The sequence below is a fragment of the Empidonax traillii genome, unplaced genomic scaffold (assembly GCF_003031625.1).
Source record: "Empidonax traillii isolate 1590-97213 ecotype Southwest subspecies unplaced genomic scaffold, ASM303162v1 scaffold150:size1405651, whole genome shotgun sequence".
NCBI classification, from domain to species: domain Eukaryota; kingdom Metazoa; phylum Chordata; class Aves; order Passeriformes; family Tyrannidae; genus Empidonax; species Empidonax traillii.
In genome coordinates, this window is record NW_020955343.1 from 122,297 (window position 1) to 144,596 (window position 22,300).

Below are 22,300 nucleotides of genomic sequence, written 5' to 3' on the forward strand. Positions count from 1 at the left end.
GGGTTAGAGAAGGACCTGCTCTCTGGCAGCAGCAGTAGTACCAGGCTTCTGTATGCCAGAAAATACTTAGAATTCTAGGCTGATTTGGTTAGAAGGAGTCTTAAAGATCCTCCAGTTCCACCCCCTGCAGGGACACCTTCCACTGTCCCAGGTTCTCCAAGCCCTGTCCAACCTGGCCTTGGACACTTCCAGGGATGGGGCAACCACAGCTTCTCTGGGTAACCTGTGCCAGGGCCTCCCCACCCTCACAGGGAAGAATTCCTTCCCAATATCTAAGACAATTCTCCCCTCTTCTAGTTTAAATTCAGGTTATTTCCACTGCAGACAGAAGGGTTGTGTTTGAGGGGGCAGCTATGGGATATCTGAGCCTCCTGCAGCTGCTGATGCTGTGGCACATTCATGGTCTGGGGAAGGCAGAGAGTTTTGGGGTGGGGGGGCAGGTCAGGGTTCAGGGGCTGTTTGGAGGAGTCGAGGAGGCTGGGGAGGTTTGGGGGATCGAGGGTGTTGGGGGATTGGGGAAGCTTGGGGGTTCTGTGAGGTTTTGGGGAGGTTGAGGGGATTGGGGAGGTTGGGAAGGTTTTGGGGGTGGTGGGGGGCTTGGGGATGTGGGAGTGTTAGGGTGTCCGGGGTACTGTTGGAGGGGCCGTATCCAGCCCAGCTGTCTCTCCTATCCCCCCGCATCCCCCCTCCGCCTCTCTCCCCCATCCCCCGTGCCCAGGGGCTGCCCCTCGGGCGCTGGGCAAGTCGTCGAAAAGCCCGTTTTATTCCCCCACGGCGCACGGCAGTGTCCCCACTCCTTCCCGGCGGGGGCTGTGCCGGGGGCCGGTCCCGGCGCCCCCTCCCTCTCTGCCTTCCCCGGGGCGGCCCCGGCGCCCCCGCCCCGCTCCGCGCCCCCCCGCCCCGCGCCGGGCGGAGCCTGCCCGCGGCTCCCGGCGCTCGGAGTTCACTCGGCGGCGGTGCCGGAGCGGAGCCGGTGCCGGAGCCGAGAGGAGCCGCTCCCGCTCCCCTCCGTGCCATGCGGGATGCTCCCGGCCGCCGCCGCCCCCCGCCCGCCGCCGCCGCTGCTGTGGCCGCCGCCCGCGGAGCCCCCCGCGCCCCCCTGGGCCTGGGTGCTGCCCGCGGCCGCGGGGCTGCTCCGGGTGGGCGCTGCCAACGCCGGGGGTCCCCCCCCGCCCCCGCCGCTGCTGCTGCCGCCCCCCGCCGTGCTGCGGGGCTGGCGCGGCCCCGCAGAGCCGCTGCTGCCGCTGCTGCCCGCGACCACCGAGCCGCTGCTCCAGGGGCAGGTAAGGGCGGAGCGGCCCCGCGACCACCGGGGGGCACAGCCGTCCCGGGGCCGTGTCCGTGCCCGGCGCCAGCCCCGCCACCGGGACCCCACTTCCCCCATCCCATCCCCGCGGGACGGCGGGGACACTCCGGGCTCGCCATCGCCCTTCCGCGGTTTCGGCATCCTCTTTGCCCGGGTGGTGCTCCCCTGGGCGCTACAACCGCCCCCCCTTCCCCCCGCGCTCTGCGCCCCTCGGGCTCGGGCTCCGGTCGCGCCTCCGAGTGTGGGGGATCGCGACGCTTCCAGCGGCTCTAGAAACCTGCGGCGGGGTTTTCCCCGGGAGGAGAAGGGCTGGGAGAGGGGCTGGGGTCCCTTCGGCGGGGCTGGTCTCCGGGTCCGCTCCCCGCCGGCTGGGGATGCGCTTCCCGCAGATCCAGCGGGAACGCGAGGGATGCTCGGGCAGCCGGGGCAGCATCGCCGCTCTGCGTTCTTTGAATATTTATAAAGACGAAAGTTTTGAGCCGTGTCACTGGAACCGGTGTGTCGCGCCAGTGCTTCCCCTGATGAATATTTGAATTATTAATTGCTGCCGTGAGCAGCAGCAGCGATAGCGGAGCCTCTCGTCCAGGTGCTCGCCCTGTTACAGTGCAAGTGCCGGAGCTGTGATGTAGTTTTGCATCGTCTTTATGTTTTTTACCATCCGGAGGTAAAAATAAACCCGGGATGTGAGCGCTGTAGTGTCCGCGCGATTTCGTGTGATGATTTCCAGCCGTTTCGAGCTCGAGCGTCTCTTGTGGTTCTGGAGAAAACAGTCGGTGCTGGGTCTAATGAAACGGGAACATCAATTATTCCCCAGCGTGAGACCACTTGACTGACCCGCAGAGGTGGTTTTGCTGTGGAAACCTATCTGCCAAGCGAATTTAAGTTAAGAAAAATTACGTTTCTGCCATTTGCTTTGGTTTTCAAGATTCATTTTCAAAGCACTTTCTAGTGATGTTTTGGTTTTGTATGTGAGGTTCAGTCTGATCAGAGCAAACCCACTGCAGCCATTACCAGTGCTGCTGTGCTCCAGGCTACTGGTTTGTGTCTTCCTAAAGCAGCTTATGATGCCAGTGCCATGTGCTGCTCACCGTGTGATGCCCAAAGAATGCCCACAGATTCTTGTTGGACTGGAGGGATGTGCTTGAAATTCTCCACGCTCTTCTGTAACATAATTAGGAAATCATGAAAAGCAGAGGTTTACTCGGGAAAAAAAATCCTCGTGTTAACTCTTCCTCCTGTTTTTTTTTTTTCTCCCTCCAAAGTGGATATTTGGAGCTCATTCCCCGGTCATAGGATTTTCACCTTCTTCAAGCGTGGAATTTGTCCCTGTTTTCCCCCCCGTGTTCACGACTTCGGTTCCGCCTCACGCTGGGAAAAGCTGGATCGATAAAAGGCTGCCCAACTGCAAAGTAAGTCTGATCTTGAATGTTGAAGTGGTTTTAAGGCTGAAGTACATAAAGTATGGAAGCTGAGGAATGTTACGGGTTTAGTGGATTGTGATGGAGTGAGAGAGGTCAGTGGTTTGTCAGGAAAACCCTGTGGAGGAGGAATGTCAGGAGGGAGGGCTGATGGAGCAACACTTGTAGGGCTTTGCTTTTCTGAAGCCTTAGAAAAACTAGAACATCTCCAATATTAGTCTTTACTCCTTTGAATAGTGTCTTATTTTTAAAATGGGATGTGATTATGGGAGTTTTCCCTTTCTTCCTGGTTTTGACCCTGTTCAACCCAGAGCGGTGCTGAGGTCCAGCTCCGGCAGCAGTGGCATCACTATGAGCGCTGCCACGTCCCCAGTAACCGGTCACTCATGGTCCTGTGTCCCTCATCCCACCCTCAGTTACCTTCACCTGACCATTTACCATCTGGATGCTGAAAATGCAGCTCTGTGCCTGCATCCCATCCCCTCCCTCATCTCATGTCCCCCTTTTGGAAGGTGACCGCAGTCCCTGAGGTGCCGAGGGGTCTCTCTGGACTGGCTGTGGCTGTGTCTGGGACACTGTTGCCTTCAGTGATTCTTTTCTCTTTGTGATGCTGCATCAGCTGATGGTTCATGTTAAAAGCCAGTTAATTTTTAAATGGTCACTTAAGCTCAGCCTCAACACTGAGGGAGCAGAAATCCATCTAGTTTAGCAGATTTGTCCCCAGGTGAGACACTACCTGTTGTAATACTGAGTTAAAGACACTTTAATCTCACTTTTATTGCTGAATTTTGTCTCTCAAGCAGTAACATTTTTCATTTCTCCCTGTTGGACAGATATACTTGAACAATGCATTTGCTCTGGATTCAGCCTGGATACATCCTGAGGAGTCCAGGCTGTTCCAGGGAGCTGAGAAACCTCTGCTGATGACCAACCAAGTAGCTCTGGCTGTAGCCAGGCCAGCTGCTGCCTCCAGGCCACTGCCCACACTGGTGTTGGCACCTCAGCTGGTACCAGGTCAGTAGCATGTAAATAATTAAGTACTTGGCTGTTGATTTGTGTTTTTCCCTTAATGGATCTCTGAGAGAAGCACAAGCCATTCTCTAGAGTAAAGGTTTCCTTCCATTCAACTAAAAATCTCCTGTTTGAGCTGAACCTTGATGGCAAAATGTGTTTCATCCTCCAAAATTACTCTGAAAGGAGGAAAGGACCACGTGTAGTTACAGGAGATTGTAACAGGCTGTTCCATAGCCTGTTGTTGACCTCTGGAATGAAGGGACCAGCCACTCCCCAACTGCACAGTTTATTTTTCAAACAAGGAATTGCTGACAACCTGAATGATTCCATGATTCTGTGGCACAGCCCATGCACAGTTCTGTTGGCTGCTCATTTTAAGAGTTCAGTGTGGTCTCTGTAGACCACTGGCAGTAGAGGGGAGGAATTGATCAATCAGCTCATTAAGGCTCAGTTATGCACAATGATAGTGTGAACTAAATTCCATTAATCTGCATAAATCGTTAATAGGACTAAGAGTTATATACTTATAAATATATACATAATAGTATAAACATATTTTCTGTATAAATATTCAGTGACTCTGTAAGTTACTAAGATTTATACTTGGAAAAGAACAGTTGTACTTGGAGAAGAGCAGGATGTGCATTTCAGTAGGGCTGAATCTCTGTTTTGTCACTGCACCAGTAACGTAGCAGTTGTTTCAGAGAAGAGGTTGAGAAATAAAATGCTACTGATGTTTCAACCCCTAAATATATTCTAAAATGACAATAAGAATTAATGGCTTTCTGCCAGTTGTTCCTTCCTCAGACCCAAGGTGTTGCCTGTTGGGTTGACAGCAAAACTCTTTCTGTGGTCTCTGCCCCATAAAGTCCTTTTTATTTTGCAGCTGAGCAGCACATGGGATGTTGTATTTTGCCATCACTGTTGAGATTCAGAGCGTGCTGGAAGAGATTGTTGCTGTTTGGGCTCATTTGCCAACCTGATTAATTAGCAGTGAATATTGTTCTGCACTGAAACATGTTGAACCACTCGAATGGGTCCATATTTTGGTGTTGTAGCAAAGCCATGTCTGTCAGCTGCCTCCTCATCCTGCCAGGATCTCCAGTGCTCGGCTGGAGGAGTGAAGCTGCTCTGGGGAAAACCTGTTATTTATTTACTTATATTTATTATATTATTTATTTTTATTTATTACCCATAAAACCATTTGCATGCCCCCAGCGTGACGTGGGAAAGCATCAAACTGTGCTTCCAGACAGGAGAAAGTGGGGTTTGAGGAAAAGTGTGATGGTGAGGGAGGTGTTCTGGGCAGGGGAGCAACAGCCCCATAAAGGTTTATGTACATAAAGGTACATAAAGGTTTATGTACCTTTAAAAGATTTCAGTATTTTAAAATATTTCACAACAATGTTATTTAAACATGCACGAACATTTTATCACAGAACATAACACAAGAGTGTACCTGGCAGTGGGTCAGAGGGATGTGCTGGGCAGAACTGGGACATTCCCAGCCTGGTGCTGTGTCTGAGGTATGGAAGTAGCTTGGAGAAGGGAAGGTTTTCTTCTGCCTGGACAAGATATGCAAGCACCAGCCTGTTAGTACAGGAGATCCTCAGGTGCATCCAACTCTTCCTGCAGCAGTGTGTGCAGCATTGTCTGCCTCTTCTGAACTCCCTGAGCTCCACTGGGTGGGAGAAATGCAGGAAGGAGCACAAAGACCCCCCAGTCACCTTTCTAAATCATAGAATCCTGGAAGGGTTTGGGTTTGAAGGGACTTTAAAGCTCACCCAGTCCCACCCTCTGCCATGGGCAGGGACATCTTCCACTAGCCCAGGTTGCTCCAAGGCCCGTCCAACCTGGCCTGAGACTCTTACAGTGATAGGGCAGCCACAGCTTCTCTGGGCAACCTGTGCCAGGGCCTCCCCACCCTCTGAGTCAAGAATTCCTTCCCATCTTTCTCAGAATCTCATTCCTTGTTGCTGTGGTTGTGCCAGTCCAGTGACATCCCAGGCTGTGTGGCCTCAGAGCTCGTGCAGGACACGTTCGAGGTGGGGCCATCCCGGCAGGACAGCACCGTCTGTGTCCTCCAGCCATAACCAGAACCTGCCTCCCCGAGGGTTATGGTGGCACGTGAAGTATTTCCTGTGTAATCTTTACACTTAACATGAGGATTAATAAAACCCCCGTGAGCAAATGGCTTTGTTAAGCGGTACAAACGGAGCAGTTAATAAGGGTTCCGCCGGCTCTGTGTCGGAATCATTTCGGGAGCCGCTTGTACGGCGGGTCTGCCTTGCACAGTTATCAGTAATGATATAATTGTTTCCTCAATGGATCTGCAGTTCCAGAGATAAAGGAACGAGCACTGAAGTCTGCAGAGGGTAATGTGCATAACTTACCAGCTGCAGCTCCAGCTACTACAAGGTGTTATTTTCTGTAAGGAAAGCAAGCTCTATTATTCTCTCACAAACTGCAAACCACGAATTTATGTACTTGGCGGTTTGTGTATCTGAGGAGGATTGTGGCCTTTGCCCACCTCGGAATGATGGCTCGTTTTGTGTCTGCTGGATTCGGCGGGTTTGGGTGGAAGGCAGCGGCTGGATGTTTTTCAGAGAAAGCATTGATGTTTTTTCAAAGAAAGGACTGATATTTTTCAAAGAAAGGATTGATATTTTAGCAAAGAAGGGATTAATATTTTCATCTCCTGCTTTGTGCTCTCAGCCACGTGGGTGGGGTCAGGGCTGGTTTGGTCCTGAGTCAGTTGTGCCCCTGTGGCACCTGCACATCCCTGTGAGGTCGGTGGCTGCTGAATGTGGGGTGAGGGAGCATTGGCAGGACCCCTTGCTGGCACCTGTTAGATAAAAGCTGTCACCTTCTGGTATGTGATATTCTGTGCTGTTACTGTTGTTACTGTTGGTTTAAGTGTTTGAAGGGGTGTTTTTGTAGTTTGACATTCCTGGCTCTCAAACACCATCAGTGATTACTTACAAAAGGTGTGTTGCTGTTGATGTGTTTGGGAAGGTTTTCACAGAACCATGGAATAGTTTGGCTTGCAAGGGACATCAAAGACCATCTCATTCCATGCCCTGCCATGGGCAGGGACACCTTCCACTAGACCAGGTAGAACCTGACCTTGCACACTTTCAGGGATGTGGCATCCACCAACACCCCCAAGTTCTTCTCCCCAGGGCTGCTCTCCAGCCATTCTCCTTCCAGCCTGTGACTGGAATTGCCCTGACCCAGCTGTAGGACCTTCATGAATATGGCACAGTCTCGCCTCTCCAGCCTCTCCAGATCCCTCTGGATGCCCAATCCCTTTCCTGGAGCGTGTGACTGCACCACCCAGCTCGGTGTCATTGGCACACTGGCCAAAGGTGCATCAATCCCACTGTCCCTGTCACAGACACAGATGTCAAACAGCTCCAGTCCCAATTCTGACCCCTGAGGACATCACTCCTCACTGGGCTCCACTTGGACATCGAGCCATTGACCACAACTCTGCATGTGGCCTTCCAGAAAATTCCCTACCCACTGAGTGGTCCATCTGTCAAATCCATGTCCAGGCTAGAAACAAGGATGTCATGTGGGACATCCTCAGTAGATTAAAACTTTGATCCTCCCTGTCAGTGTCCTTTCTTTCTTTTAACCCCAGGAACCTTTACAGAACCGAGCCAGTGTCTCCTGTCGCAATGATCAGCATTAGGATTTATATGCAAATACACACCTACATACAGGCGCAGTTTTCTGGATAATTTCAGTTTAGATTTCAGACATTACACATCTCTGAATTAAGTGGGTTTGCCTTGTGTTGAATTTGGGTTCTATTTTCTCATGTTTTTTTAGCAGTTCTGAAATACAGGACCCAGGACCTCCGGCCTTCTGTATTATCTGAGCACAAGCTTTGATTTGCAGAGGCCATTTGCATATAAAAATAATCAGGTTTGGGCTTCTCAAATTGGATTATCTTGCATTTAACATGCATGTGCTGGGGATCCCTGTTTGGGAAACAACAATAGCACTGCAGGACCCTCTTCATGTCCCTGAAAAGCCATCAAACCTCTCTTTATTTGTGGAGTGTTCAAGCATTGCAGAGCCAAATGCTTTATTAGGTCTGGGAGTGCCTCACTTTAATCACAGTCTTCACAAAGTTTTTTGTTTTGCTTATTAAGTTTATGGTTCTTTGGTGCTTTTTCTGTTATCAACCCAAATCAAGATAAAATTCAGCCCAGTTTGGGTTGGTTTAACTCTTACATTTTAGAAATAAAACATGCCATGTGTTATTTATGGGCGAGGCTGGTAGTTCTGACCCTTTCATACTGTTGTCCTGCCTGACCCCAGACCTCCTGGTAAATAAATGCAGCTCTCCTAGTGCTTTGTTGTTCGTGAGGAGCCAGGGATTTTTTGTTGATTGCAAATCAGCAGAAAAGTGAGGCTGTCCCTGGCACGCTCATACAATAACTGGAGTTTACAAATGGAAGTGACACAAGCTGTTTTTCCCCCGTTGGGTTGCAGGAGACAGGGATATCAATATGTTTTCCTTTGCAGAGGGATAAATATGCTGTTTAAGTCAATCCTTGGCTTCGCTTATTGAAGGGTCGATGTTGCTGCAGGAGCTCAGCAGGTGGTGGTTTGGAGCCCATAGGATGGGGATGGAATGGCCAGAGGGGCATGGAGCATCACCCTGTAGGTGTGGGGGCTGGGGTGGGTGGGATGAGGGGGGCTGGATGCTTGGAAGGGCAAAATTCCTTCCAAGAAGCATCGGAAGCTCCTGTTAAAGCATGACTGGTGTCAGGCCTTGATGATGATGATTCTTCCTGGTTCTCAGGGTAAATTTATTTCCGGAAAGGGTGGTCAGGCATTGGAAGAGGCTGCCCAGGCAGGGGGTGGAGTCCCCATCCCTGGAGGTGTCCAAGGAATGACTGCACATGGCACTCAGTGCTCTGGGTGGGGTGATAAGGTGGGGATTGGGCACAGGGTGGACTCCATGGGCTGGGAGGGCTTTTCCAACTTCAGTGATTCTTGGATTCAGCAGTGAAGTCTGAACTCCTTGCCCAGCCTGTACCCTGACCTGCCAAAAACAGATTTGGGAGCCCACCATTGCCAGAAAAAATACTGTGTATTTTCCCCCTCAAGGGTATGTTGACGGTTGTATTTTACTCCCATTTTCAAGGCATTTGACACTTCAAATTCCACCTATAAATGGGGAATGATTAATGATGATTCTAGAGAACTCTTTCAAGAACTTTTTCAAAAATCCTGCAGCAGAATCTGGTTGGTTTCTGAGAAGAACTTCTCAGATGAAAGTCCTCAGCCCTCAAGGAGTCACGTCCTGGGGCCAGCTTTGGCAAGTCCAGTGTTGTGTTAGAGCTGATAAATTGCTGAGTGATTGCTGAGCTGCCTGTAAATAGGAGAGGGGCTTTGCTGACCCCACACACCACACCTGTGCCTCCTCTCCTGGATTAACAATCACAGGGATAGTCCTTTCTTCATGGAATTATTTAGCAGGAGAGAAGGAGAGAGAACTTCATCAAAGGAGGGGAAATCACCCAAACTTCTCTTTCAACTGACTGATGAAACTTTAATAAGGGGATTGATGAAAGTTTAATAAGGAAGCCCTGCTCCAGGACTGTTACTCATTGGTGCTGGCAGAAGCTCTGGCTGGCCATGCAACCAAGGCTCACATTATTTTCCTGTTTTCCTGGACTCTTTGGGGAAATTGCATCCTCTTCTCCAAAATAAAATAATCAAATGAGAAATAAACAACCTTTCTGCTCCTGTACCCTGTAGGAAGCCAGTGGAAAAGCCATATTTTCCAAACAACATTAGTTCTCATAGGAGCTACAGGAGATGTTTGGTGGATTTTTCCCAGCTGCAGACAGCTGGAATTAGGAGTGAGCCTTGACTCTGGGAGGCCAGGTGTTTGATCTCACTAAATGGCTGTTCTAGTCCCCAGGTGAATACAAAATCTAGGATTTAACACTTGGATTACTTGGACTCTGATTTTTATTTATTTTTATTTATTTATTGTCTATCATGACTCTGGCAGAAAAATTTGTTTCCATTTATCCATCACTGAATGACAAAACCTGGAGAATTTGTGGGCTTTTTGGCCTGTGTGCCTGATAATTAGTGCATTTGCAGTTGTTTTTTGGCATTGAGGGATACGGTAAAAATAACAAACTTTTTTTTTTGGTGATGATTACTGAAAATATTTAACTTCTGTTTTACTAATGCAGGACTTAGTTGTTGACAAATAATTGTCTCTGAAGCGTTAGAACAAAGATAAGAGAGCTGAGGGTGGTCACCTGGAAAAGAGGAGGCTCCAGGGAGGCCTTAGTGCCACTTGCAGTGCCTAAAGGGGCTCCAGGAGAGCTGGAGAGGGACTTGGGGCAAGGATCTGGAGGGACAGGACAAGGGGGAATGGCTTCCCACTGCCAGAGGGCAGGGATAGATGGGATATTGGGAAGGAATTCTTGGCTGTGAGGGTGGTGAGTGGCTGGAATGGATTTCCCAGAGAAATCCCCATCCCTGGAAGTGTCCAAGGCCAGGCTGGACGGGGCTTGGAGCAACCTGGGCTAGTGGAAGGTATGGGATAGTGGAACAGGGTGGGACTGGATGAGCTTTAAGATCTCTTTCAACCCAAACCGGTCTGTGATTCCATGATTCTTGGATGTTCACCCTGCAGCAGTGATGTTGTAGGTGCTGCATCACCCCCCTGACAGTCTCCCTTCCCAAACACCAATTCCCTGTTTTCCTCTCAGTGATACATAAGGATAAAGGAACCCCCCAGACTGACACTGTGCCTGGAGTGAGGAGTCTGATCAAATAGTGATTTTTTTTTTTTTTTTGGAGCACCACAGTTGCCTCCTGTTGCCTGAAGGATTTCCACAGGGGCTAGGAGTGTTTGCTGAATGACATAATAAGCTAATGATTGCTTAATTCTGGAATCCTTAGCTCGGTGTGGAGGGAGGAACAGCTGCTGTGTGTCAAATTAGGTTTTCTCCTTAAGATTTTTGCTCCTAATGTTCTCGTTTGTTTAACATATTTAGCCGAGATTGAGCTCTGAAGGTCTTCCCTGCAAGTTTGTCAGACAAAGGTGAATAGGACAGGGTGTAAATACTGCTTGAGCTTTAATTTGGGAGACTCCTTAGTTCTCATGTTAGACCATTGGTAGTTTCCTGCATGTGATGTTTCTGAGATGAAGGATATGAATGTACAACGTGTAAAACCCAGGTATTTGTGTGCAGAACAAAGCAGAGCAGCCAGGAAGGCAAGAGGAACATTGGGTTGTTAATATAGAAAGTAATAAAAAAAATCAAGTTTGAAATCAGACAGCTTATATTTAGGAAAGTTCAGAATAATTGTGTTCAATGCCTCAAATATTTGGCTTTTTTATTGAGGTTTTTTCATTTATATTTAATAACTCTGCACAGTTTGGATATGAGTCACTGCTGCCTTGTCCCTCTGGGTTATAATGATGTTTTCACATCTATGGGGTTTTAATATCTAAAAATGCTCCTGCCATGAGCTGGGACTTCAGAATAATGATTAGGAAAGGGACTTTAGGAGTCCTTAGGAAATACATCAGAGAGCTACAGAATAGCTGGGTTTGGAAGGGACCTCTGGACATCACCCAGTCTGTCCTCCTGCCCAGGCAGGGTCACCTGGAGCAGGTGACACAGGAACGTGTCCAGGTGGGGTTGGAATGTCTGCGGAGAGGGAGACTCCACACTCTCCCTGGGCAGCTCTTCCAGGCTTTGCCCCATCCATGGAAAGAAGTTCTTCCTCGTGTTGAGATTGAACTTCTTGTGTTTTAGTTTATGGCCATTGCTTCTCATCCTGTCCCTGAGCACCACTGAACAGAGTGTGGGACCATCCTGACACCTCTTGGAGATATTTGTGTGGATTGATGACATTCCCCCTCATCCTTCTCTTCTCTGGGCTAACCATGCCCACCCAGCTCCTGCAGTCTCTGCTCATCAGAGAGATGCTCCAGATGCCAGATTATCTCTGTGGCCTCTGCTGGACCCTCTCCAGTAGCTCCTTGGCTTTCCTGCTTCATCTCTTCTCCCAGGCAACCAGTGACAGGACAAGAGGCAGTGGCCTCAAGCTTTGCCAGGGAAAACTTCTTCACAGAAAGGATGTTCAGGCATTGGAAGGGGCTGCCCAGGGAGGTGGTGGAGTCCCCATCCCTGAAGGTATCCAAGGAATGACTGCACATGGCACTCAGTGCTCTGTGCTGGGTGCCGAGGTGGGGACTGGGTCCAGATTGGGCTCTATGGGCTGGGAGGGCTTTCCCTTCCTCAGTGATTCTGGGATTCATGAGCTCTGGAGACCAGAATTGAACCCAATGCTGCAGATAAGGCCTCACTATATAATATATAGGTATATTATAAATAGTATGTATTCAGGCTCTATTGTCTCTGACATGCAGCAGGGGCCAGGTGGGAAGTGTTCCATCCTGTGTCGAAACTGAGGGCTGAAAACATCCTTTTACCACTGCTTCCTGTCCAGATAACCCTGCTGTGTCTCCCTGTCCCACAGGTGGTTGCCAGAACAGCCTGAAGGCCATGGGTGCCAACCAGACCCTGGCTCTGGCCACGGCGGCCGTGGTGTCGGTAGAGCCCGAGGCCCCCCAGCCCTGCCACCTCCTCACCTTCTCCCCACTCAAAATCCCTCTGGTGGCTTCGCCCTTCCCAGGTAAGGTCCCTCCTGGGACACTGATGAGCAGCTTTTCCTGTTTTCATGCAGCAGAGAGGCTTCTCTGAGTGTTGGGTAAATACTGAGGGGTGCAGGGGGTGTCACTGCAGTCTGGCGTTGAAGGTGGGTTTTCTGGGGTGGTTTGGAGGCGTCCTCTGAAATGGTGTCAGAGGTGAGTTCAGAACCCTGTGGGTGTTTGCAGTAGTCCTGTTGCTGTGGTGTTTAATGGGCAGTTGATGAACTGAACTGGTTCCTCCATCTCAGTGAGTCCTGTAAGAAAAAGTGGTCTGAGCCACACCAAGCCTTTGGAGCTGATCCTCAGCTTAAAGGTTGGTGTTTGAAAGGTATCTGCTCAAGGTACAATAATATTTGATTAAGACTTAAGTAGATTCCTTGGCTGTTTATCATTTTAAAGCACACTGGGAGACCCAGCCTGGGTCTGTGGTTTTTACCAGTAGCTTGAGATGTGGTTTCTGACTGAAAAAATCACTGTTTTCTTGGCATGCTGTTGAGTAAAAATTTTCTGCATATGGCGGCTGGGGGAGCACTGGGGCATCTCTGCCTCATTGGGGCTGGTTTGCAACCTTAAGGGTAATTTTTGAGACTGTACTTTGAATGCTCAAGGCTATATTTAGAAATGTTACATGCTGATGAAGTTAAAAATGTAAATTAGGGTGTGTTTTCCGTACAGTGAGATTGGATTTCACAGAAGGTGTGTGGTTATGGCTTTGGTGCTCAGATGAAATCTTTTCATGAGAAATGTATCTCAGTGATTATTGTTCCTGAATTAATTCTACTGAAGGGCAGAGAGTTGCTGGCGCTTCCCATGGAATATTGTATTTCACCCAAAGAAAACACATTGACTGTTTATGAGTATCTTAGAGGAGAAACCAAAGGGGAAAAAAAAATCATTCTTTATATAAAGAGCAGAATTACTTGTTAGATGTGTTCTTCCCTGAGTTGGGGTTCATTTAAATGCAATTTATTTTACATTTTGTAAAAGAAAATCAGAGCTATGAGAGAGTGCAGGATATTTAGGGAATTTAAACCCATGTGTTGCCTTTTACTGTGAAGGATCCCAGCTGGAGATGGGGCTGAGCAGACGTGGGTGGGATGTGCTGGGTGGTGCAGGTTCTCTGTGCCTTGGCTCTGCCACGGGAGAAGCTTCTGTGATCGCTTTTATTGTTGGGTATTTGTTTGTCACTCTCCTGAGCTTGGAGAACTGTAATCATGAAATAAATATACGGGAAAAAATGCAGCATAAAATACTGGATTTAGTAGCAACATAAAATTTTATTTAAAATATATTTAAATTTGAGGAACCTATTTCTACATGAGTGATCTGTGAGTGGACTTTCACCAAATTAAAACTCAAGTACTGGGGCTGGAGCTGTACAGCAGCACTGAGAGGGAGAAGGGGCTTGGCACAATATTTCTGTGCTCTCTGCTGTCACATCAATGACTTACGTGGACAAGGTTCCAGCAATGCTGTTTCAGCTCCATTTCGTGATTTTATTCCTTCCCCCCTCCCCTTTTTCTTTTTTTTTGTGTCTACTCGTGGTTCTGCCCGTGCATCTACCAGGCAAAATGTTCCCTTAAATATTTAATGCCAGCCTCGCTGTTAGCTTAGTTTTTGTGCCAGGTTTAATATAAAGACTAAATAGGAGCATGTGGAGATGCAGCTCCTCACTGAGCTGCACCTTCGAGCTTGTGAGCTCCGCTGGTGGAGAGAAAACTGAATTTCCCAGCACTGTCAAGCCAAGGCTTTGAAGATGATCTTAAAGAAAACCAAATGCAAAAAACTTTGGGAATGTAAGCAGTTACATGGAGTATTCAGGTGTGGGATGTCTAGTGACCTCCAGTACCACTTTTACAGCTACTCTATAAAGAATTGGGCATTTATTTTCTTTATGTGCAGTTTTTTAATTATCGGAGTGAAGAAGGTAAGAGCTGAGTCTGTGGTTATGGACTCCCTAAATTAGCAGTGAGTACAAATATTAAAAAAGGCACCATCTGCCATCTAAACCATTTGCCACCTGTTCCTGGCTTCCCGAATTATTTAAGGTTTCAATGCACTGTTTTACCCTGCCATGGAACAGCTGGGAAGTGACTCAGTATTTTTCCTCTCGGCACCTAAACGGCCAAACAACGTCGTGTGTTAGACCAGCTCTTAATGCCAGCGCTTGTCTGGGGCCTTTCATGTGTCTGTCACTCCTTCATTAGCTGGTTTAAACCACATTTTCGTAAATTATTTGGTGATTTTTTTTTTTTAGTGCTGTTTTTGGGAGGAAGCAGCTCCTCTCCCACAGCAAACACAGGTAATAGCTGTTTGAGTGGTCACAGCACTTCGCGAGGGGTCAGTGCTGGGGAAAGGTAATGTGACAGTGGAGCTACTCCCATTATATCCTAACCTCAGCTTAATATCTTCATGGAATCATAGAATCACATAGAATCCAATCCCTTCTGGGTTGGAAGGGACTTGAAAGTCCATCCAGTCCCACCCCCTGCCATGGGCAGGGACACCTTCCACTAGACCAGGTTGCTCCAAGCCCTGGCCTAGATGTCCAACCTGGCCTAGATGTTGCCAGATGATTCCTGACCAACCTCTTCAACTCCCCAGTTCCCCAGGGAGCTGGTGGGGCTCAGCTTGGAGAAAAGGAGGCTTAGGGGGGAACCTTCTCGCTCTCTGCAGCTTCCTAACAGGAGTGGGGAGCCCAGGGGTGTTGGGCTCTGCTCCCAGGGAACAAGGGACAGGATGAGAGGAAACGGCTGCAAGTTTCACCAGGGGATGTTTAGGTTGGATACTGGAGAAAATTTCTTCACTGAAAGGGCTGGCACAGCTGCCCAGGGCAGTGGTAGAGTCCCTGTCCTAGGAAGTATTCAAAAACCATGTGGATGTGGCGCTTGAGGACATGATTTAGTTGTGACCGTGGTGGTGGTGCTGGATTGACATTTGAACTTGATGATCTTCGAGGGCTTTCCCAACCTCACTAATTCTGTGATTCTATGAGGTAAAGATAGTCTGTAAAAAATATTTGTTTTCTGGGGAATGGAACTGAAGGAATTAAGGAGCAAGGTTGGGTATCTCCAGTACCTCCCAGTCACCTGGAGGTTTGTTCTGCTCATCTCCTCCCAGTGCCCAGCTGGTGGGGTTGGGTGTTCCAGCAGACGACAGGGCTGGGGAGAGCTGGGCTGAGGACACTTGTCCAACCTCTGTGGAAGCTACAAACCCTTTTCTTTCTTTTCTTTGCAAGATTAATTAAAAACTGTGATCCAGTGAGTAAATACTTGGAGAGCTCATGCAGTTCTGGGCACTGGGATTGTTCCTGCCTGTTCTGCCAGGCCGGGTCTCTCTGCTGGGCTCGTTCCCATCATGAAGATGATTCACTCAGTGGTTAATTTAAGATTAGTCTGGCCATCCTGCATACCAGAATTCCTAGGTATTAGATGAGCAAAAAATGGCAATTTTGGAAAAATCACAAATATTCTAACCAGAAATTTGATATTCATCTCCTCAGGAAGCTTTTCCTTCCCTTTCCTGGGTGTCCCACATGTCTGGCAGTAAAATAGGCTTGACTTGGAATGCTGAATAGTTCTAACAAGCTTGTTGTAAATGATCTGCCCAGCTTTAATGCTGTGTAACGAAGCAAGATAATGAATGTTTATAGTTATTAAAGTGATAACTTCCTACTGGAGTTAATATTCAGCATAAAATTACTTTTCTGTTCCTATCTGTGTTGGCACATGCGAGAGAAGACATGATTGTACAGTGGGATAAATTAATGCCCAGAATCATTGAAAGGAGCGTCAATTCTCTCCTCCTGTTGGACGCAAAATCTCTGCTGGAAACTGGAAGTGCTCAGCTGCCCAGTTAAGACTCTCTAAGAAATGGGGTGATGGTTCTGATTGTGTGAAAAGTCAGCTGTTTTTTGGGTTACCGAAGAAAACTGCATGAAAAGGACAGGCAGAATGTTTGGATATTGCAAATTTTTACATCATCTCTATTGAAAAAATGAAGTCAAGCATGGAGCGTTTATTGGTGAAAATATGTGGCTGGACCCAACTGGATTTATGGATCATGATTCACTTGGTCTGTGTAAACAGACTGGGATTCCCAAGGCATTCAGAGAATGCCTGGGGACCAGTGATAGGACCCAGGGAACATCTAGTGTTCTGTCAGGGCAGGGTTAGAGTGGATCTCAGGAAAAGGTTCTTCCCCCAGAGAGTGGTTGGGCACTGAACAAGCTCCCCAGGGCAGTGGGCACGGCCCCAAGGCTGACAGAGCTCCAGGAGTGTTTGGACAACGCTCTCAGGGACAGGATGGGATTGTTGGGGTGTCCCAGGCAGGACCAGGAGTTGGACTGATGGTCCTTGTGGGTCCCTTCCCACTCAGGATATTCGAAGGTCTTATGTACGTATAGGAAAAAGCCTTTCTAATCCTCCTTTCCCTTGGTATGATTAACTAGAAGTAGAAGGAACGATCTTCTGGAAGAATAAAAATACCTTTGCGGAGGGAATGTGCTGCTGTGGTGCTTAAGGACAGGATGTGGCACTCAGTGCTCTGGGCTGGGCGAGAAAGTGGGGTCAGTCACAGGCTGGACTTGATCTCAGAGGTCTTTTCCAGCCTAAGTGATTCTGGTATTCATCTGATTTGTTGCCAGAATCCTGTGGCTGTGCTAGTACCAGTTACAGCTCTGTCCTGTCCATTTAGACCATGTCTGTGGCCTAACAAACAATTGTTTCCTCAGGTGTGAACCAGAAGAGCCTCGTTCAGTGTCTCCCATGTAAAAACAAGATACTGACAAAAGAAAAAATATAAATATTTCCCATAGTAGTTACAAAAGACAAACAACCAAATCATTTCATTCGTGCCCAGCTCTTTGCTCGGTAAATGTCATCAAAGTCAGACGGAATTGACTTTAACTGCTTGGTAAAACACGAAGTAGGTTTTTTTTTTTTCTTTGAAAAATGCCAGTGCACTTGTAGAGTGTTTAAATCAGGTTTCACTGTTAGTAATAGCAATTACACAGTTTAAATACCTGCCAGCGGGTTTTTTCCCAACCACGAGCCAAGCAAGGTGTGCAGGCTGAGAGTTGTCACTGCTGGCACTTGGAAGATTAGTACTGATACAGCAGTTGGTAATTTTCCCTGTATCCCTTGGAGGAATTTTATCTGAATTGGTCACAGTTTGTTCTTTCCCCCCCCCCCAGGATGGGCCTCTGGGCTTGAGGGGGCCAAGGTGCTGCCACCCTCCTGCTATGGCACATGGAGAGGCACCTAAAAGCACGGGAGATCTTCTTATTTTATGCTTTGTGGTTACTTGGGCAGCCTTGAAATGTTTTGGTCTGTTTTCAAAAAAGACATTGAGGGGCTGGACCATGTCCAGGGAAGGGAACGGAGCTGGGGAAGGGTCTGGAGCACCAGGAGCAGCTGAGGGAGCTGGGGGGGCTCAGCCTGGAGAAAAGGAGGCTCAGGGGGGACCTTCTCGCTCTCTGCAACTCCCTGACTGGAGGGGGGAGCTGGGGGGGGGCTTGGGCTCTGCTCCCAGGGAACAAGGGACAGGACAAGGGGAAATGGCCTCAAGCTGTGCCAGGGGAAGTTTAGTTTGGAAATTAGGGAGAATTCTTTCCCTAAAAGGGCTGTCCAGCCCTGGCACAGCTGCCCAGGGCAGTGGTGGAGTCCCCATCCCTAGAGGGATTTAAAAGCTGAGTGGATGTGGCACCTGGGGCCATGGGTTAGTGGTGGGTTTGGCAGTGCTGGGGAATGGTTGGGCTCAGTAATCTTAGGGGACTTTTCCCACTTGAATCATTCCGTGTTTCTGTGACGTGGATGCACAAACTCTCTTGATCTCACACTCGAGACAAGGGGCTGTAATGGGTCAGGGCTGGGGGGATCTTGGCAGCTCCTGCTCTGCTTTAAGGGCCAAATTCCTGCCTGTGGCAGGTGGGACCACTGGGAATCCATAGGGGAAAGGTCTCATTTTCCATATGACTCCTGAGTTTCCAACCTGCCCAGCAGTGCCCTTGAAGCACCATCCCCAGCTGGGCTGTGTCAGTGTGAGTGTTTCCCACCCCTGCTCAAACATCTCACGCAAATCAGTTCAGCTCCTCCTCAGGAGCTACAGGAGACACCATTTACCCCCTGGAAGACTTTTCATAAATGATTCTCCTGCTTCCTGTTTTTCTGTTGCAGACTCAGATTTAGTTGGGATTTGTGTAGCTTAAAACAGTTTTCCCTAAACCTGATATATTTCCTGTAAATGGAGCAGGAGCCCGAGAAGGAAAAACCAAATGGACCAAAACGAAGAAATAAGTCTTGCAAGGATAATGGACTTGTTCCAAGAAGATTCCTTGGCTTGTCCCCTTCCAGGAGAAGGGAAATGGATGAGAATTACAGTGTGTGATCATGAGTTTTAAATCAGAGCTGAGGGAACTCCTTGTTTTGGAGGCTCCTGCTGTTGTTTCTCTAAATTTATTTGTGCAATTAAACCATTAGGAAGTCAGTGTGTGTGGCCAAGGCTTAAAGCAGCCAGGATGGAATGTTTTGGGATACAAAGTAAATTCCCAGTGCCATGACTGAACCCATCTCTTCTGTCCCTGCTGGTTGGTACCTATTAGGAATACTGGGGAGATTTGGAGAGGGGAACAAAGGAGCCAGTTTTTCTGAGGTCTGTGTAAAAGGCGGGAAGACCTCCCGGGAGTGACATTGTTTTGTGTGCATTTCTTTTGCTCTACATAACGTTTTAGGTGCATTATCAGTGAGAAAAAACATGTGGGGTTTTTGAAATTATTTCTCATATGTTCAACCAACTTAATTTTTGAAATATTGGGGTTTTTTTTGGTTCTTATTTTGATATTGTAAAGAGAAACCACAGAGCTTCAGTTTGACCTGAATTTTCAGTTCTGAGTCAGGTCTGTATGTGGTGTAAACTCAGGAAAAAACTAATGTCTGATGGAGGGAGAAATTCCATGATCTCAGTGGACTGATCTCTTCTTTTAGGATTTGCATCTCAGAATCTTGCACCTTCTAGTAGGAAACTCTCAGTGTGGTGTGTTGGGCAGAGAAATAATTTCACAGCATTCCTTGGGATAGAATGGAATCTCAAAAGGCTGAGAGTTTAATTTTTCCCCTAAACATTCTGCCTAATGGAACTGTGAGCCGAGGAAACCCTGTGCCACAAAAACATCCTTGGGTTAATTAAAAAATTACATTAATTACATTTAATCTCAGAAATTAAAATTAATACAGAAATACCTGATTGGAAGTTTATTATAAATAAATAAAAATATAAATTTAAATGGCACTGTGTGCCCAGGAGCAGATGGAGAGCTCAGGGAGGTTCCCTGGTGAAGGACCTGCTGGTCCTTGTGCTGGTGGCCTTGGTCCTCCAGCCCCAGGGACATGTGGATGGCTGGGGAGGACACAGAGAATGGGAGAAGGATGATAATGATTATTCTGGTAAAAAAGCTATTCGTGGTTAAACCACACTTTTAGGGATTTTCCTGGTATTTGTAAACAGTTGTCTGGAGCCGGTGGATGTGATTTTTAGGTGACTTCCTGTGCTTCTCAATCAAGCCCCTCCATGTCACTGTAAATAAATGTAACGAGCTAAAATGAATCTTAGCCCATTGCCAGAATATAAATAAGGAAAATTAATTAAAATCCCTAATTTTAAGTGTGCCGTAGATGCTTCCCTGGAGTAGCTAAATGGAATTTCATTGATTTTATTGCAAATGTGGTTGTGTTTGCTGCATGCAAAACGTGAGGATGATGTTTGTGAAAGGAGGTCTCTTCCAGCCCAAACCAGTCTGGGATTCCATGATTCCATTCACCTGCAGGTTTACCAAAGCTGTGAGGCTTGAGAAGCTGGCAGCAAATATTCCAAAGCAGAGTCTTTCTGTCTTGGGTTTGTTTTGGAGACGGATAAAGCAGCAGAGAAAAGCCTGAGCAGACCCCCAGGGTTCCATGGGGGATAAACTTTTCAGCAGGGCCTGTTCTGATAAGACAAAGGATGGTGGTTTAAAACTGAAATAAGATTGATTTAGATCAGATAAGATGTTTTTTGCAGTTCAGGGAGTGAGGCCCTGGCACAGGTTGCACACAGAAGCTGTGGCTGCCCCATCCCTAAAAATGTTCAGGGCTAGGTTGGGTGGGGCTTGGAGCAACCTGGGATAATGGAAGGTGTCCCTGCCCATGGCAGGGGGTGGGAGTGAATGGGCTTTAAGGTCCCTTGTAACCCAAGCCAGTCTAGGATTCTGTTATTTCAAGAAAATCCCCCTCCCTGCCAGGCCCTGTGTGCTGTTGACAGCCCCCTGTGATGCCAGGAACCAGGGATCTTAAACCTCAGCTCGGAAACCATCATTAAAACTGAGCAAGAGAATCACATTTCTGGTTTCTGCTTCGCTGATTTCAAAATTCCAAACCTAATTTATAACTCACATCCTCCTAGAAATGAGTATTTGAAGATTTCACTCAAATACAAAGGGTTGGTTCATGCAGAAATAATTACTCTGCTACAATGCAGGGAAAGTGGAAGTTCTGAAGGTTTGATACTGCAGAATTTAGCAAATTCTCTCTGAATTACATCCTGTTAAACCAGGAGATTCATATTTTGTGCTGGAATTTTCATGAGGCTGGAAATAAAGCAGAAAATTTTGGAAATGGGGCCATATGGAGATGCAAGAAGTGTTATGGGAGATGAAGGGTGTGGGGTGATCATTATCATCATCATCATCCCTTTCCCCTCCTGGTGTAGGCAGATGATTCCTAACTCTGTGGCTCCCATGGATGTAGAATGGTTGCCCCACAATCCTCCTCAGGGTTTGCTGGTGCATCTCAGTGCCCCTTGCAGGGATGCTCCCAATTCCTGCAAAACGTGCCGAGGTACACTCAGCACGAATCACTGCTGTGGGTTTGGGGACCTCCAGCCTTATTTTCCAATTTGATAGGATGGATCCCATGAATAATTCAAAAAGAGCCTTTTATCCAATAGCAGCTGCCGCATTCCAAGCTCAGGAGGTCCCCGTGCGCAGGGAGGTCACCCGGGTTAGGTGCTACTGCTTGAGAAACTGGCCAAAAATCTAATATTAATTTTTTTACCCTCCCTAGTTTTAGTACTACATTATGCTCTGTTTGCACCAGGAGCCAGCAGTGCCCAAAATGGTCTCGGTGGAGCTTTAGACACACAGGAACCACGGCTGGAAAAATGTGGCAGCCCCTGCTCTGAGCCCTTGGTTACACCTCATTTGTGTTTTACTGGAGAGGGAAACAGCAATGCCACAATCAGGGCCTTGTAAAGGGGAGCTGGGAGAAAGGAATCCTCCAAATGAGATTCCAGAAACATTTAAATTGTTGAGGCTTTAAGACCAATTTTAAAAATTGCTTGTAATACTCCTGTCTGTGTGAGCAGGGACAGGACCAGGGAACAGCTGGAACTGTGCCAGGAGAGGGTTAGGGTGGATCTCAGGAAAAGGTTCTTCCCCCAGAGAGTGGTTGGGCACTGAACAGGCTCCCCAGGGCAGTGGTCACAGCCCCAAGGCTGACAGAGCTCCAGGAGCATTTGGACAATGCTCCCAGGGACGAGGTGGGATTGTTGGGGTGTCCCGGGCAGGGCCCAGGACCGGATGACCCTTGTGGGTCCCTTCCAGTTCAGGAGAGTCCATGATTCCACAGCTATTAAATCAAAGCACAGAAGAGAATCAGCCATTCCTCCTTGTCCTCGTGGTGCTGAAATGGTGCTGAAGATCCCTGGCACGAAATACATCAAGGCCTTTCCCAGGGCTGAAATCTCAGGGGCATCTCTGGGTTCATTCATGGCCACGTGACCTGTAAAACTGCAGGAAAACCTGAGATTGGAGAGATGGGGAAT

The 22,300-nt window shown here is 48.0% G+C and overlaps 1 protein-coding gene across 1 annotated transcript in view; it reads left to right on the top strand.

Moving 5' to 3' along the window:
- The first annotated feature begins 987 nt into the window (after nt 1-987).
- TCERG1L (transcription elongation regulator 1 like) overlaps nt 988-22,300 on the top strand; it is a 58,053-nt gene continuing 36,740 nt past the window's right edge. The window contains exons 1-4 of the mRNA XM_027884609.1: nt 988-1,283; nt 2,569-2,715; nt 3,558-3,738; nt 12,277-12,432. Coding sequence (XP_027740410.1) covers nt 1,023-1,283; nt 2,569-2,715; nt 3,558-3,738; nt 12,277-12,432 — 745 coding nt within the window. The 5' untranslated portion in view covers nt 988-1,022. The remainder of the gene's footprint in view (nt 1,284-2,568; nt 2,716-3,557; nt 3,739-12,276; nt 12,433-22,300) is intronic.